We start from the raw sequence: 17,277 nt of genomic DNA, 5'->3' as shown, positions 1-17,277 counted from the left end.
CGTTCTCTCGCTAAGTTTGCGGCCTCCGCCGGGAAGTGGGGCCGGATTTCGGGAATTCTCCCGGCGGGAATGAAATGTGCCGAGGCGGATTTAATGACCTTACGGAAGGCATGCTCCCCTTGGCGGGCATCAGTCGGGATAGGGAGGGCAGCAAAGCGGCTGTCTGCAAAGGATTTATATTCTTCCCACTTTCCTTTTTTGAAGTTTATGAAAGTGCGTTTTTCAGTGACGATGAAGTCGGCGGTACGCTCAAGCGAAATAAGTATGGGCAGGTGGTCGGATGCCTATGTATCCATCGGCTGCCAGTTGACGCAGTTTACGAGTTCTGCGCTCACGATTGAGATATCTGGCGAGCTGTGACAGCTTCCTACCATACGCGTGGGGGCGTCTCCGTTTATTGTGCAGAACGTCGTTTCTTCTATTTGATCCGTCAACATCTCACCCCTACTGTCCGCCCGCAAGTTTGAATGCCATAGATCATGATGGGCATTGAAATCGCCTAAGATAATGCGATTGTTGCCAGTGAGTAAGGCCCTGATATTAGGGCGGTATTCACTGGGGCAACAGGTGGCAGGAGGGATGTAGATGTTGATGATTTCTAGGTTTGCATCGCCTGACCGGACAGATAGGCCTTAACGTTCTAAGGCATTGTCCCTGCGGTCGATGCCAGGATCAAATATATAATATTGCACAGAGTGGTGTATGAAAAACGCGAGACCGCCTCCATTTCCGCTCTCGCGGTCTTTCCTGTGGACATTATACCCAGAGCAGGTCTGCAATGCAGGTCTTGCTGTGAGTTTAGTCTCTTGAATCGCAGCAATGCGGATGTTGTGCCGCTTCATGAAATCGACTATCTCCGTAATCTTCCCAGTTAGTCCATTACAGTTTAACTGCAGAATTCTGAAGTGCATAAGGGGAGACGTCGCCACTCTGGGGGTAAGTGACGGGTGACTACGCCTGGGTTGTGGAAGGCCAGGATGCAATTGCTGTTGTAGCCTTGGGAGTGGGCGTCCTTGGGCAAGCATTGGGGTATCCGGATGATTTGGGTTTGCGACCTGGCAACATGGCTCGATGAAACCAGTCGGGGGGTTGCCGTCGCGTAGACCAGAACATCTAGGAAAGTGGCACCACCCAAGGCAGGAGCTGCATTGGGCGGATGTCGCAAACCTATATATTCTGTGCTGGCAGACGGTGCAAACGGAGGTAGGGACTAAGAGTCTGTTTCCCTGACCTGCACGATTGCTGCCGGAAAAGAGGGGGGGAGAAGACGGGGGCAGGGGCTGATGTTCAGCATTGCTACCAACTCTACTACGAAGGTAGTAGTTATGAGTGGTATCAGCTGTTTGAGTTGTTGGCGCCGTGGGGCGCGAGCAGCAGCGGGTACTTGTTGTGGCTTGCTGAGCAGCGGGGCTGCTGGAAGGTAGTGGAGGGGGGGGGGGGGGGGGGGGCGCTTAGGCGTAGACTACGGGACGCCCTTGGGCGTGAACAGCAAGGAGCCACAAAATATTTATAAAAGTTACGTGGACGTCGGGTTTTGGGATCAAGCCCAGTACCTTGGAAGTACTCTCACGTATGTACTCTATGGAATACTCACAAACAAAGCGAGAGTGGGATCACCTACTCCTCTCCTAGGACATCACAATGTTAATTGGAGCACATTTGTATGAATACATATTAGTTTTAGAACACTCCTATACTCCCAAAGGAGTATTCCTTACATTATATATGGATTACTCTCGTTTTTTGAAGGGCTTTACAATTCTGAATGAACACACAGCACATACACATAACTAAATATACACATCAAAACCCTTCAGGTTGCCAGCGCAATATATAGCTTCTCCAAACCCACTTGTCAACCTCACCTATCCGCGGCGAATCCTGTTTCACTAACAGACGAGGCTCTGGCGACCCCAAGCTCATCTTGGAACTGGGGGGTAGGGAGGGAGGGATGGTCTGAGGGTTTAATGTGGCCATATAAATCGTGCCTGAGATGGTCGGGCTATCATCTTAATGGTGCTGTTACCGGAGCGTACCGGATCTGTATCCGGCAAAGGACTATCACACCGATAACACTCCCCAAAGCCTTCTGGGAGCAACCTTATCGCTACAACAACAACAACAACAACATCTTAAGTTGTTTCAGTCGTATATGTCAGCCGAAGAAAGAAATTTGTTACAATCATATCTAAACGCTCATATTATTTGGTGAGACTTAAGCTACATGCTACTAAATTTAAGGAAATGTAAATACATGATTTTTTTCCACGTATAACTATTCAGCCAGTTTCCTTTTCGATTAACAAATTAGCTGGAGAAAGTAATATGAGTTTCTTGACTCGGGTGTTGCAATGGATAGCAAGCTTAGTTTCAACCTTCATATTAATGCATTCGTAAATCTATTGAAAAACTTAGCAATCCTTATGGTACGAAAATCCTTTTTACAACATTGGGTAGACCGATAATAGAATATGGATCGATAGTCTGGAATACGCGCTATCAAGTTCATGCAGATAGGTTAGAATCAATTCAAAAACAGTTTTTACTTTTACTTCAGTAGTACTTAATCCAACCTTATTAGTGTCTTACTTAGCTGATAAGTTTGAATATTATCTGTAGCTAAGCAGTTTTAAAACTTAACGCTTAACAAGCCCCTGCCGTACAACAACTCGGCAAACAAAAATAAAAAAATCGTATTTCATGCGGATGCGCCCCTCGTGTCGGTTGGGCGGGATTTGGAGGGTACAAACTGTTGGATATTATTATTATTATTATATGTGACCCGGCCTGAAGGCGCTTGAAGCCATTTTGCTCCCTTATTTCCAAGCAAATTTGCAGCTAGCCCCTCATCAGCATGGCTTCAGAAAACTCCATAGCACTACCACCGCGCTAAATGTCATTAGCACCCAGATAAATTGCGGTTTGAATCAATATCCCCACCATAGAACAGTACTCGTAGCGTTAGACCTATCAAAAGCTTTTGATACGGTCAACCATGGCTCGTTACTGCAAGACCTGGAAGGGTCTACCCTTCCCCCATGTCTTAAAAGGTGGACCGCAAATTATTTGGGTGGTCGGAAGGCATCGGTGCAATTTAGAAACGAAACATCAAAACCAAGGAGAATTAAACAAGGGGTGCCACAGGGTGGTGTCCTATCCCCACTTTTGTTTAATTTCTACATATCTAAGCTACCTTCACCACCGGAAGGAGCCACAATCGTTTCCTACGCCGATGACTGCACAATAATGGCCACAGGCCCAGGCCCAAAGATCGATGCGCTATGCAATAAAATAAACGGCTACTTCCCTGATCTCTCCAGTTTCTTCGCCTCGCGAAACCTGGCATTATCACCGACTAAATCTTCCGCGACCTTATTTACAACATGGACGTTCCAAATGTCGACCATTTTGTACATCCACGTCGATGGCACTACGCTACCGACTGTCCTACACCCCAAAATCTTGGGTGTGACGTTTGATCAGGATCTACATTTTGGTGAGCACGCAGCCGCAATTGTTCCGAGAATTCAGAGCCGTAACAAAATCCTCAAATCCCTCGCTGGCAGTACTTGGGGAAAAGATAAAGAAACGCTCATGACTACATACAAAGCAATCAGCCAGCCGATTACGTGCTACGCGTCACCCATATGGTCGCCAAGCCTAAAAATCACCCACTGGAAGAAACTAAAGGCCTGCCAAAATACTGCTCTCAGAATCGCCACGGGCTGTCTTCTTATGTCCCCAGAACACCATCTGCATAATGAGGCGAGAATACTCCCCATCAGGGAGAGAAATGAGATGCTGACCAAACAGTTCCTGTTGAATACCCAGAAACCTGGGCATCCCAACAGGCATCTGTCACCTCCGTAAGCATTTTGAGGAAATACGGCACCTGAGAACCCAGCCGTATGAAGTGAAAAAACACAAGCAAGTCCTTGATGAACTCCATAAACAGACGTCGGACCTTTATGCCGGGAATTTCCCGGTGAATCCAGTGCTTAACGAAAATTATCCAAAACTCGCGGAAGAGGAACGCATACTCCCCAGGGAAACGCGTGTCACTCTTGCTCAACTTCGTTCTGGATACTGTAACAGGTTAAACTCTTACCTATCCAGAATCAACCCCGACATACAAAATGTATGCCCCGCTTGCAATGTGTCCCCACATGACACCAATCATCTCTTCAATTGTAATGTGGAACCAACGCATCTAAACACCCCTTTCCTTATGGTCCACCCCTGTTGAAACGGCAAGTTTCCTTGGAATCCCGTTAGAGGATATTGATGACAATTTGTGATTGGTCGCGGCTATTAGGTGGGGCGAGCATTGCTACAACAACAACAACCCGGCCTGTGAAAAGGTGGCTCATGACTAAAAAAAAACAGCTGTTAACAGCTGTTTCTCGCAATTTATTTTTTGAGTTATAAGCCACCTTTTCATAGGCCGGGTCACATATCGGACTGTATGAAATATGCGTTCGATTATACTACTTAAAGTTCCATCACATTCACACTAGATCCGAATCAGCATACCCTAACGCTGTTGCAAGCATTTCAAAAAAATTAATTATTATCCACATACAACAGGCTTCTGCTTAGTCAACCATTTATTCAACAGGTATACTCCGGCGGCCACCGTGGTGTGATGGTAGCGTGCTCCGCCTATCACACCGTATGCCCTGGGTTCGCCATATATGTGGCCATATAAATCGTTCCCGAGATGGTCGGACCAGCACCTTAATGGTGCTGTGTTACCGGAGCGTATCGGATCTGTATCCAACAAAGGACCATCACATCGATAACACTCCCCAAAGCCTTCGGGGAGTAACCTAATCGCTACAACAACAACAACAACAACAACAGGAGCACGACGCAAATTGGAAGAGAAGCTCGGCCTTAGATCTCTTCGGAGGTTATCGGGCCTTACATTTATTTATTTATACTCCGGGGTCACTATTAAGAAATGTGATCAACCTTTTCTTTGACCTTCCGCAGAAGAATCATTGAAAAATATATGCTTAGGTTTGAATAGATAAAGAGGCTGCTTTACCCTTCAGGGCGGATCAACTTTATTGCCAACTTTAAAACGAAGACCTCATTACTACGAAGGGAATCTTTACTGTCAACTTCAGCGGAGAAGAGAGTGCATAGCTTCGTTCAGTACGCTTTATTGTCAACTTACCCAAAAGCGAACTCCCCTTGCATAGCCCCGCGAATATCCCACTAGGGGGTGATCTTAAGAACAGGAGTAGAGATCTGTATAAAAATACCTTTGATAAAGTATATACGGATCAAAACTGGCTTTTCCTGATCCCTGTGGTGCCGTTTAAGTAGCGACCGTGGCACCACTCATGGACCGGTTTATCTACCGCGGGCACATCTACTTCCCCTAACGCGCAGATAGTGGGAGACGCTAAGCCGCAGACTACGAGACGATCTGGACCTGAACAGCGAGGTGCCACAAAAGTTTTGAAGAAATGACGGGGTCGACGAGTTTTGGGTCCTAAACCAGAACACCCCGTTCGATGCAACCATTGCCTACCGTCCTAAAGAGATTCGTTGGGCCGGGGTTGGGTTCTGCACCCTTCCGGAGAAATTAGATTGGGTTAAACAGATGTTTTGAGGCTGCCCGCTTTGTCTAAGGGCAAGAAACTTTACTTCCCAATAGCCTTAGTTCAGAGTAGCACTCATCGATAAATTAACTCTCCCTTGGATTTCTAGGCTGACCTCATTTTCACCATTACATCTGGTTTCTAAGTGCATTCATGAATACTTCAGTTTAAATTTATTAGACAAATAAACAGAGTTGTTAAGGAATGCAATCACCCCGGAATGCAACCCACGCTGGTGAGGAGTATGTTCATAATTTTACGTAAAAGGTCGCCAAAACTAGCACAAGAGTGAAATTTAGTATTTTTTGTAGTTTACTGAACTGATTAAACAAGACAAACATTAGTGAAGTTTAAGTCACACAAAGGAGTGCAAAGGAAAGCGGAATGCATTCCTCCGAGTATTACAGTCCGATGAATGCAATCCATGGAATAAAAAAGAATTAATTGGTCCGGGATGCAAAAAGGAATAATAACTAAAGTTTTTTATTTATTATTCCGAACTTACAAAAAAGTATTGTATGCCTTTGGGGCTGCAACCAAAGTTATAATTATTCCAAATGAAATGCATTCATCAAAAACTCTTATAATAAATAACTATCAGTTTCATTTATTAGTTTGGACTTACTACTTAAAAATAAAATTTAAAGTTAAAGGCAATTACATGAAATGTTGTAGTTGTAAATAAATATCTCTTCGGAACGGATTCGTCGTCAGTAATTGAAATGGAAGTTTACGTATTACATCAGGTACGTTTTCATGTAAATCCAATCGGCCTGGATGAAATACACTATGATCTATGATCCATTCGTAGTCTATGCCTTTGTTTTTAAGATCAATCAATTCAGCATATGAGGGATATTCGCCCAATTCAAGCATCGAGAACCTGTTATAAGCACATAAAAAATAAAAGGCATATATTTTTTATCATACTTAAATTGAGATCTCACGTCGGGAAATCTTCTCGGAGATGATGTAATCTTTGCCTTCCCTGAAAATAAATATATTCAGAAGTATTTAGTGTGTGGGCTATTGTTAGTCCCCAAGTGTATACATCGTACATAAAAGTGCATTAGTGAATTTGCTATTCTGAAAAAGGCGTAAGTATAATCCTTCTTTTGCAATAAAGCAATATAAATTATATAAGTTGGAAGCAAAGTCCGGAAAGTGATTATATAAATAGTTATTATTTTTAAATTATATAGTTTGCGGTTCTACCATTATTTGTGTGAAGGTACTTTAAACGTTTCCAAACGTTATTGCACTTTTCTTCAATATATGTATGCTAGTCCGACCCACAATTAATTCCCTCACCTCGAGTCGCTCGTGCGGAATCTTCATATTAAAATGGTATCATGAATTAATTGTGAGCTTGTTTAGTATACTTAGCATGCTCAATTTCATAAGTAATAAATATCAGTTCAGTGTAATATTTTATATATCTGTATTCTCAACTCTATTTCTATTTTTTAAAAGTTGAAAAAAGTTTAAACATCTTGCAAATTAAGAAAAAACTATAAAACAGTTTTGTTACTGATCTTTCAAGACAGGCACTCTGAACTTAGTATTCTATAAGAAAAATTTGAAAATTGAAGTGTTCCCTGTAAACAGAGTAGGGTGTACGAATTATTTGTGGGCCGGTCGAGTTTGAATGTCCGCCTGTTAAAAGTGAAAGCACAAATGCTAAACTAGTATAAATGCAGTATTACTTGAAAACGTTTACATTATTTTATTAATAAATAAATACATATTTATTTACTTCTTAAATTCTATGCAAGGCATGTGCATAAACATATATCATATATAACACTAGAAAACAAATTCTTAAAAATAGTAAGTATATTTAATATGCAAACATCACTGTCGACTAGTTTTCATTCGCGTAAAAATATTTTATTTGGGCTTATGCACTTATATACACAGAATTGTTACTGAAAACTGTTCACCTTATCAGTTTTTTGCCACTCATCATCGTAATGGGCGAATCCCTTCTCAACCAACTCTCTGTTTATCTGCACAACCTCACTGCCATTAGTATCACATAAGACCATATAAACTGTACGTTTCTAAAACAGCAAAATTGGGAAACCCAGGTTTAGTTTAGACACACAAGAATTATTTAAAAAAAAAACTATTTTACCTCCTCATAAATTTCGGATATTTGTCCATAAAGCATTAACTCACAGGACATCGATAAAAAACAATTTATAGATTCTTGACACCAGTGCAAATTTTTTGGTCGAATGTGCGATAGAGACCCGCGAATGGCTTGCTTTGGCAATGTTGCGAAACCTGTCAGCAGGAATTTAATATTTTCTATATATACTTCGGAAACTGTGCCATAATCTACAAACAGGACCTGAAAATAACATACAGATATGTAAAATGCCAAGAAATTATACGGATACAATAATGTTATACCTTGGTCTTATGATCAATAACTGAGGATAGAATTTCCGCACGATGCCATAAACCCTTGTACAGAGCTGCACATACTTGACCAGGACATATACATACGCTTGGTATACAAAATTCTTCAGCATCAAGTGATGTGTAAAAACGTCTGGAATATATTTTAAATTCTTTAAAAAGTACAATAAAAAAAGGAATTACATTCTTACTCAATTTGGAGCATTAGTGCGTCTAATTCATGGTGTTCCTTATATATATGGAACCAAAACTTATACGGGCTATGAATCTACAAAATAAATTATTTGACTAATAATTAATAATATTTAAATGAATGTTGTTATAGCGATAAGCGATATATGAAATAATATTTATCGTTTACGCGATAAACGTATTATATTACCTCTGAAATAAATATACCAATGATAGAGCCACGTCGCACATTGTCTGGTATTTTGTAGTTTGGTATTTTTCTGCCAAATGTCATCGTATTTTCTGGAAAGTCCATTCTAAATACCAAATTATCCTGTAGAAAATTTGTTATCAAACAACTTAAATTACAAACGTTTCGTGGATTATGCTTTAAAAATCTTACCGCGGCATACGCCGGAACTGCCTCTTCCATGTCATCGAGGCGTTTTTTTTCTTCAAGCGAATTGTTTAACTCAAACACTTTGCGAGTTGTGACAGCGCTGCTTTCAGTTACTGTGTTGTTATTTGATATCCTTGAAGTAATTTTTTGTGGAAACTTGATTGCCGGCCAGCTATTTTTCTCTATTTCTATTTTTGATGACTTCGATCGTTCTGAAATATGTTCATCGTCGCGAAGTGTACATTTTTCTAAAAGCTTTTCAACGTTATGCACAGGATCAAATGTTGACTGAATAGAGTTCTGTGAAATTTCATCCTGTGGGTGCTGCTTTCTTTCTTTTTCATTTGTTTGATATAAGGATGTTTTAGATTGTTCAGTTTTTATAATGCGGGTTTGCTCTGTTTGATTTGTTGGTTGTGGACTTGTGAATAATTTTCGATGCGTCCCATTTGCGTTTGTCATGGAATCTTTGGCGATCTTTTTCGCCGTAAATGATGCCGACAATTCCAGTGGTTGGCACTTTATAACGGTGTTTCGTGGCGTACTTCGTGTCATGGTATGATTAAACTGAATATTGCTTGTGGGAAGGTTGTCACTAGTGTATCTCTTAGAATATGTCTGTCCCTTCTGTCCCGCAGGAGGTACCCTGACAGAGTTATTATAATCATATTGGCTAATCCTTGCTCGAGATCGCTTGCCTCTTGCTCGTGCCCTTGTCTTTTTCTGTTCGCACACCATTTGGTGAATGTGATCCGACTTTCCACTTCTTACCGCAGAAACACAAGCAGTTGATCCACTACCATAAACCTGTAAGATAAATATGAATATAACATAAATTTTGGTCAAGGTTTTATTTACGTACGTGTATAGTGTCAGGAATAGAACGGAGAAATGATTCTAACGTTTGAAAGCCGAGCTTTTTAAATGGAATTAGAATTCCCTCTGTGCTCCGATAGTCTCGGTTAAGTGCATCTACAGTTATGTTGTTTGGACAGGACAAAACCAATGATTTAATTATTGCCTTAACTTCTTGGAGATACCCAATTTCCATTTTGATTAAAAGTTTATCTCTTCCTGTTCTTTCAAAGTACTTAGGCGCTAAAACTTATTAAAAGAATCACATAAGCTACCAAAAACACAGCCTGTAGAAATTCATAACTGTAAACAATAAAAAACAATAGTCGCTTTCTATCGTTATGCATCGATCGATTTATTATAGAGATGAGTTTCCTGAATGGATTATTTTGACGCCCTTACCCCATGTTTACATGAGATGTTTTGGCGTGTTCCTTTTGAGTTAATTAGCTCAATTCTAAATATTCCCTTGGAATTTTGTTCTCGCGGACTTTTTTATTCCCGCGGAAAAATTCCTCTAATTCTTTTCTCCTAGGGAGAACAATAATTGTGGAATAGGAATTTCGAATTTGTTTAGAAAAAGTGTCGATACCGGTACTCGTCTAAAATACTCGGATCAAAGTATCCATGCTAGTACTCATACTCAGTAAAAGGTATCGAGTATACTGTATCCAAGTGAGTACTTCAGGACTTTTACCTAAAGTGAAGAAACAAATAAGGAAGTTTAAGTTTGGACGAAATCAAACATTATATACGCATTTGTGTCCTCATTAAACGATTTAAAAGATTTTTGATCGACTTCATTTAGAAAAAAATGTTTTTGTAAAAAGAGTCGCCCCGCGGCAGTGGTGTGGCAAGCACTTCCCCCCATGAAAAGCTTTCCAGTGAAAATTCATCTGCCTTGCAAATGATGTTCGGAATCGGCATGAAATATGTATGTAGCACGAAGTAAATTGAGTCTTAATCTCCTCGGAGGTAAATAACGTTAACTACTATGTTTACTTCATTAAACCTATTGTGGAGAGATGACCTAAATAGAACTTATGTAGTCTGTACTGTCATATCTGTAATGGTTGTTGTTGTTGTAACAGTGCTTCGCCTCATCCAATAGGTGCGCACACTCACAAATTGTCAGCAATATCCTCTAACGAGAGTATAAAGAAACCTGCTGCAAAGTGTCATGTGGTTTATTCGGGATAGGTTAAAGTTTAGCCTGTTACGTTATCCAGATCAAAGTCGAGCTAGATCGACGCGCGTCTCCCTAGGGAGATCGCTTTCCTATTCTGCGAGCTCAGGGTAGTTAACTTTAAGAAGGGGGTTCGCCGGGCAATTCATGGAATGTGTCACGCACACGTTGCTTTGGTTCCCGATGGTGGCCCTAGCTAGCTCAGTACATTTGGCAGGCCGTGGTTCTCAACCCGCCATCTTGGAACCGGACGCACACATATATTTATTTTCTTCCGTTTAACCTCTTCGGATTCACTTACCCACCGCACAACAGGAATCCCACCCAACCTTGGACCGCTCGCATCGTGCAACCTACTCTGCGGTCACCCTAATGCCATGCTCCATACTCCTACTTACCTCCTCATCATTCCATCCTTACATCCCGCCCCAAAAGAATTTAGCAAGCCATATTACTTCTCTTTTCACTTCAATAACGCATTTTTTTTATAAACATAATCTTAAAATCTATACACGAATGAAATAAAATCTTATACAAAAAGAATCAAGCTTCGTTTAGATTCAATAATATTTTTCTTCAAATAACTTAATTTATATATACATATATGTAAATTTTAATTTAACACATATGGGTTCTTTCTTCGCAAAAAAAAATTTATATCTTTATGCAAACATATAAAAGTATGAACGTGTAAACAGGCCTATGAATGTAATCAACCTAAAAAGAATCAAAATGTGCACATGAATTCGGTATAAAAAAAAACTGTATGACAAATATTCATTTGGGACTATATTTCTGGGTCTTTCTGTCGCCAAAATCACCAAACTCTTATCTACTCAACTGGAGTTATATAAAAAAAAAGAGTTTTAAAACACACCCTAATGCCTGCCTAAAAGAGCTCTTTTATGTGGGGATTGGGGGGTTATTGGTGCAGGGTTTATACCCTCTCTGCAAAAAAAAAGGTAAAACCAAAAAAAACAGCCTAATTAATCGTTCTGGTATATTTTGTGACTGATAGACGCCTTACAATTTTATAAATTTTTGATCTATTATGAACATTACGTTTAAGACTAAAACGGATAGGATTTATAGTGACTCGGATATATGTCAATGCACATCAATGTGATATTCAAATTTTATACAATTTACAATTTGGGATAAGAAAAAAACAATTTTTAGACTACCCTGACTCATTTGTTAATTTCTATCTACCATAAAAAGCTTTTGTTATGGTGAACTTTTTTGCTGAATGCTATAATGAGGTAGGTCGCTCCAACGTTAGGGCAAATGGCTAGGTGAATAGACAAATCCAATTGGACGCAGCTTTCCGAGATGCAAATAAAAGGATTTATTGGTGATGAAATTGCAATACCAAAATCGTGATGAGATGCAATTACGATTTAGGCATTTGTATAAAAATGGTGTTGAATTTGTAAAAATTGTTGATACTCGCAAAAATTTGATATTGAAGTTGCGAACAAAAATTGTTGCATTTAAAAACAAGGATGTTGAAGTTGGAAAAAAATGTTGCATTTGTAAAAATTCGATTTCCTGGCGCTTGAAAAAGGCTTCACTGGCCACCTCCGGTTCCCACAGGTGAACAAATATTCCACATCCTTACGCAGCAAAGAAATCCTGTCCTGGGGGATTGGGTTTTGTGTCGCCTTTTTCCTTTAAAATTACCGACCGAAACCGCTTTTTTAATTGAAGGCAATTTGCCTTATATCAAAACTTAAAAATTATTGCTATCGGCACTAAACTGATCCTTTCTGGATCTTCGCGCACAGGGAATTTTAAAACTTTATCACACGCAAAAATCAAAATGTTTTTTCCTTTTATAAGCGGAGCGCGCACTTTAGCCTGATATGCTGCTATATTTTACTTTTCTTTTGTTCTCCTCCAGTTACCCCTTTTATACTATACCAACCGCTGAAAAGAACCGTTTCCATTTGCCGTTTCCCACGGTCTTTGTTTTGTCTATCGCAATCATGACCACCCTATATCTATCCCGGTCCTTATCATCATACCATATCATGCACGCCCATCCGGCAACCTTACCATTAAAGCTTTTTTCGTCATTGTGAATTTATGTGAGTTCACAATGGTGTTTTTGGGCACTTTCATCTGACGTTTCTCGTGTTTACATTTTTGGTAAACACGATTTTTATAAGTTTTACTATGAATAAAGGGATCGACTGCTCCCAAAAAAAAATATCGAGAGAGGTTTCAACGGACGCGTATTAATCTCGAGAACAATACTCCGAAGGCGAAAAATAAAAATTGTATCTCTGTCAGTGGAAGTTGGTGATTTTCATGTGATTGTTGTTATGTTGGGTACCCAACAAAAAAACTGTCAACATAAGTGTTTTGCGTGGATATAGTTTTGGTCTCCAAACCGGTGTTGGACTTACCCAGGGTACTTTTTTACACGCGCGGCCGACGGCCACCAACGCAGAATGGTGTTCTGTGCAACCATGCTGTGGATACCACCCCCGGTTTAGGATGGACCCGCTGGTAATTTTTCGGTTCTCTTGTCCATATGTTTTAAATTTGTAGTTTAATGTTGCTGTTTTGACAGCGTACTACGCACATACCTATGAGGCTCTCTACATCCGAGCGGGCCAAGGTCTGAATGAAGCCCAACGCGGGGACGCCCACGACCTGACACTGTCTCCTGCTCCGCGAGCTAAGCCGGGCATTTGTGTATAATACTATATACTGGATGTTGGACCTCCCCGGACGACTTGACCCTCATCGCCGGAGATAGATTTACGGGAAGTATTATTATGTCTAAAATTCACATATAAGCGAGTTACTTTATGGATATTTTGTTTATCTTTCTTTCAGGTTGGTAGACATCATCGATCGGTTGTTGCTCTCCGGACGACTTGACCCTCGTCGCCGCAGAAATACTGAGTGAATGAAGGAGGACTATTGTTTGAGGTTCTTGGCATACCACGCCCCTAAGCTTCTTCCCGACAACGTTTCCAACAGGTACATGTTTTTGCCTAACGCTCGCGTTACTCTGCACTTAACGAACTTTTTGCAAAACTTTGCGTTTATATTTTTATTAAAGTCGCTTAATACGAAGTTGCGCTTATATATTTCTTGTCCGGGTACAAAGCGCACTTCACGGATTCTTTTGTTGTACTGAGCCGCGTTTGTTTCATAGGTTTCGTGTAAATTTTCTTTAATTTTCTCTCTCATTAATCTTATTCTGTCGCTGTAGTTCAGCAACAGTAATTCGTTGTCGTTAAGGGAATTTAGTTTCCGAGCCAGCTTATAGTCTGCGCCGCTGGTGAACATGTTCATGCCGAATAAGGCGAAATATGGCGACACACCCGTTGCAGAGTGTACGGCGCTGCGCAACGCGCACTCAATCTCTGGCAGATATAGGTCCCAATCCCTCTGGTCTGTTTTTAAATATGAACGGATAGCAGCCAAGACCGATTGGTTGACCCTCTCAGCGGCATTTGATTGTGGCGGGTAAAACGCGGTTTTCAAGTGTTTAACGCAGTACGTTTCTATCATTTTGGCAAAGTGTTTAGGGGTAAACTGCTGCCCATTATCTGAGTGTATTATATCTGGCACACCAAACTTATGAAATCACAACATTGGTGGCCGTAGCCTCGCGCATTGACTTTAAAAATGTGAACTTGGAAAAATGATCCACAACTACAAAGATATAGGCGTTGCCTCGTTTGGACCTAGGGTATTTGCCTAAAAAGTGTATATAAATTTTCTGAAAGGGTCGTTCGGTAACTACCTCAGATCCTATACCAGGTTTCAAAATAGCGTTACTGGGCTTGCTTTCCTTACAAACCTGACAGTCGCGGACGTAGTTTCGGACTTGTACTACCATGTTTGGCCAGTAATATAAACGTCGCAAGCGATGCAAAGTTTTTGCCATACCGCCGTGCGCAGCTGTTTCGCAACAGTGCGCATTCTCGATTAAGGTCGATGTCAATGCTGCCGGCACCCACAACTTCCATTCATTTTCCTCCAATTCTACATCTTTTGCAATCATTTTTTTGAAAACAAACCCGTCTTCGACTTTCACGTCCGGCAGTCGCTCAGCATTTTTTTGTATCGTGCCTATCAAATCTAAATATTCCTCAGACTCAAACTCTACCGTATCCAATCCCGCTAGCGATGATTGAGCTAGCTCCTCGATGCACCGTGACAGTGTATCTGCAACCACATTTTCAGAGCCCTTCCGGTGCTCTATTTCAAAATTAAATGCTTGAAGGTGCAAAGACCATCTCGCTAATCTACCACTCAGATCTTTTAGCGCCATGAGCCACTTAAGACTGGCGTGATCTGTCACCACTGTGAACGGCATCAGCTCAATATATGAGCGAAACTTTTGCACCGCCATCACAGCCGCGAGGCATTCCTTCTCGGTAGTGCTATATTTGCATTGGCAATCATTTAGTTTCTGAGAGAAATAAGCAATAGGGCTTTCGGAATCATCGTGATTTTTTTGAAATAACACCGCTCCTATGCCATAATCCGAGGCGTCACATTGAACCCAAAAACGTTTGGTAAAATCCGGGTGTCTTAGGACAGGCGAACAGGTAAGTGCCCTTTCCAATTTATTGAACGCCTCGACTGCTTGAGGTGTCATTTCGAATTTGTTTGTCTTCTTAAGGGCATCGGTCAACGGGGCCGCTATCGCCGCAAAATCTTTAATGAACCGTCTGTACCAACCGGCTGTTCCTAGGAAGCTCCGAACTTGCTTCATGGTTTTCGGTACCGGGATGTTCACGATTGCTTTTACCTTTTCGGGATCGGTTTTAAGCATGCCCCCGCCCACAATGTATCCTAGATAAGGCAACTCCTTGAAAAAAAACTTTGACTTTTTTAATCCTATTGTTAATCCTGCTTCTCTCAGACAAATGGCGACTTCTTGCAACGTATGCAGATGCGAGTCGAAATCGGGAGCGATTATAAGTAAATCGTCCAAGTATATAAAGACGTTTGCCTTCAATCTCTGTGGTATGACTCGGTCCATCAGTCGGCATAACCGTTGCGCCGCATTGCAGAGTCCGAACGGCATGACCACGAACTGATATAAGGGACGCCCCGGGACTGTGAAAGCGGTGTATGGTTTACACTTGTCTTCCAGTTCTATCTGCCAAAAGGCGAACTTAAGATCCACGTTACTAATAAAATGGGTATCATCTATGCGACTAATTATGCCTTCTATATTCTGCAGCGGATAAGCGTCTTTAATGGTCAAATTATTTAATTTTCGGGCATCTAAACAAAACCTATTTTTACCGGGTTTACGTACTATAGTGGTCCGATTACTCCATGGGCTCTCACTTTCTTCAATTACCCCCAATTCTAACATTTTGTCTATTTCTGTGTAAACTATAGATTGCATTGCAGGTGATAGTGGGTAATGGCGATCTGTCACAGGAACTGCATCTTCCACGAGTTTAATAAAGTGTTTTTCCAGCGGAATACGACCTAAACCGTCTTTTTCAAACGTCTTGAAACTTTCGACGACCTGATTTAAGCGCTGTTGTTGTTCTGCCGTGAGGTCATGAAGCACACGCCGTTCATTCCTGTCTTCCGCCGTCATCATCTGCTGCTCTAACTTGGACAAATCGATTTCATTTACATCTATGACATTTGGGGCCAATTGGAAAACGCGCCAGAAGTCTATCCCGAGATAAATGTTTTGTTCAAGGTATGGACATAAGTAAAACGTTATATTATTCTCTAAATCTTTGTATTTGACAGGTATAGTCAGCTTTCCTAATACCGTATGTGCGCCACCACCTGCAGTTGTAACCTTTGAAATAAAACGTTCAATAGGTACCCCTAACTCCTCGACTAACTCACGGCATCCTCGACCTAAGAGACTAACTGATGCACCTGTGTCCAGTAGCCCTCGTTTTTGGACATCGTTTATTTCGATGTCCGCGTACACCCGTGGGTCATCTCGGTCTGCCCTTTTAACAGTGGCAACAACTGCTCGACGTAGCATCTTCCGGTTTCGAAATCGTTCCCTCGCCTTCAGTATCTTACGTGACACCCTACGACGACCTAGTAGCACGCAGTCTGCAAAGATTCTTTCGCGGGCTTCTTTGTACCTCCTCATACGTTCTTCAAAGGACAGTCTAGCCGGGTTATTTGTTTTGTTATTAATACTATCATTTGTTGGTTTTGGTTTTATACGTAATTTCTGCTGATCGCCCCCTCTCACGAGGTCTTCCTCTAATGTGTTTGTCGACGCGTCTACTCTAGCAGGAATTGTGTGGAGCGCGATACCCCCGCTGTCATCGCGTTCCGTTTCGCGTTTCCCGATAGGTTACATATTGGACACTTCGGCGTGATGACGTCCGCCTTCCCACACTTAAAGCAAAATATGCGCCTCTGAAGCGACATGCAATCTGTGAATGCATGTCCTTCGGCACCGCAATTCCAACAAACCAGGTTTTTACGACTTGCTTGGTCACGAGATGATGGGTGTTTGGTAACGCGCTGATACCGGAACTCCTCTACGGAGACTTGACCCTCATCTCCGGGAGACTCTTGCTCTTCCGGCGACGTACCAACAATTTCGTTTACTTGGTATGAACGAGGCGCAAATCTGCCTTGAGGAACTCGATCCC

General features: G+C 41.4%; 1 protein-coding gene across 1 annotated transcript; it reads right to left on the bottom strand.

The window, feature by feature from the left end:
- Positions 1 to 6,191: 6,191 nt before the first annotated feature.
- Positions 6,192 to 9,806, bottom strand: tej (tejas). Its single transcript, XM_067777747.1, has 9 exons — positions 9,473 to 9,806; positions 8,614 to 9,417; positions 8,422 to 8,544; positions 8,231 to 8,307; positions 8,031 to 8,172; positions 7,750 to 7,968; positions 7,556 to 7,675; positions 6,560 to 6,600; positions 6,192 to 6,495 (listed from the first exon to the last, which is right to left on the bottom strand). Exons 1-9 carry the CDS (start codon positions 9,659 to 9,661, stop codon positions 6,270 to 6,272), a joined length of 1,941 nt encoding a protein of 646 aa, XP_067633848.1. The 5' UTR covers positions 9,662 to 9,806; the 3' UTR covers positions 6,192 to 6,269.
- Positions 9,807 to 17,277: the final 7,471 nt, after the last annotated feature.

This window comes from Eurosta solidaginis, chromosome 3 (genome assembly GCF_040869045.1).
Source record: "Eurosta solidaginis isolate ZX-2024a chromosome 3, ASM4086904v1, whole genome shotgun sequence".
Classification (NCBI taxonomy): Eukaryota; Metazoa; Arthropoda; class Insecta; order Diptera; family Tephritidae; genus Eurosta; species Eurosta solidaginis.
The sequence above is the reverse complement of the archived record's forward strand: the minus strand, read 5'-3'. Positions and strand labels throughout refer to the sequence as shown.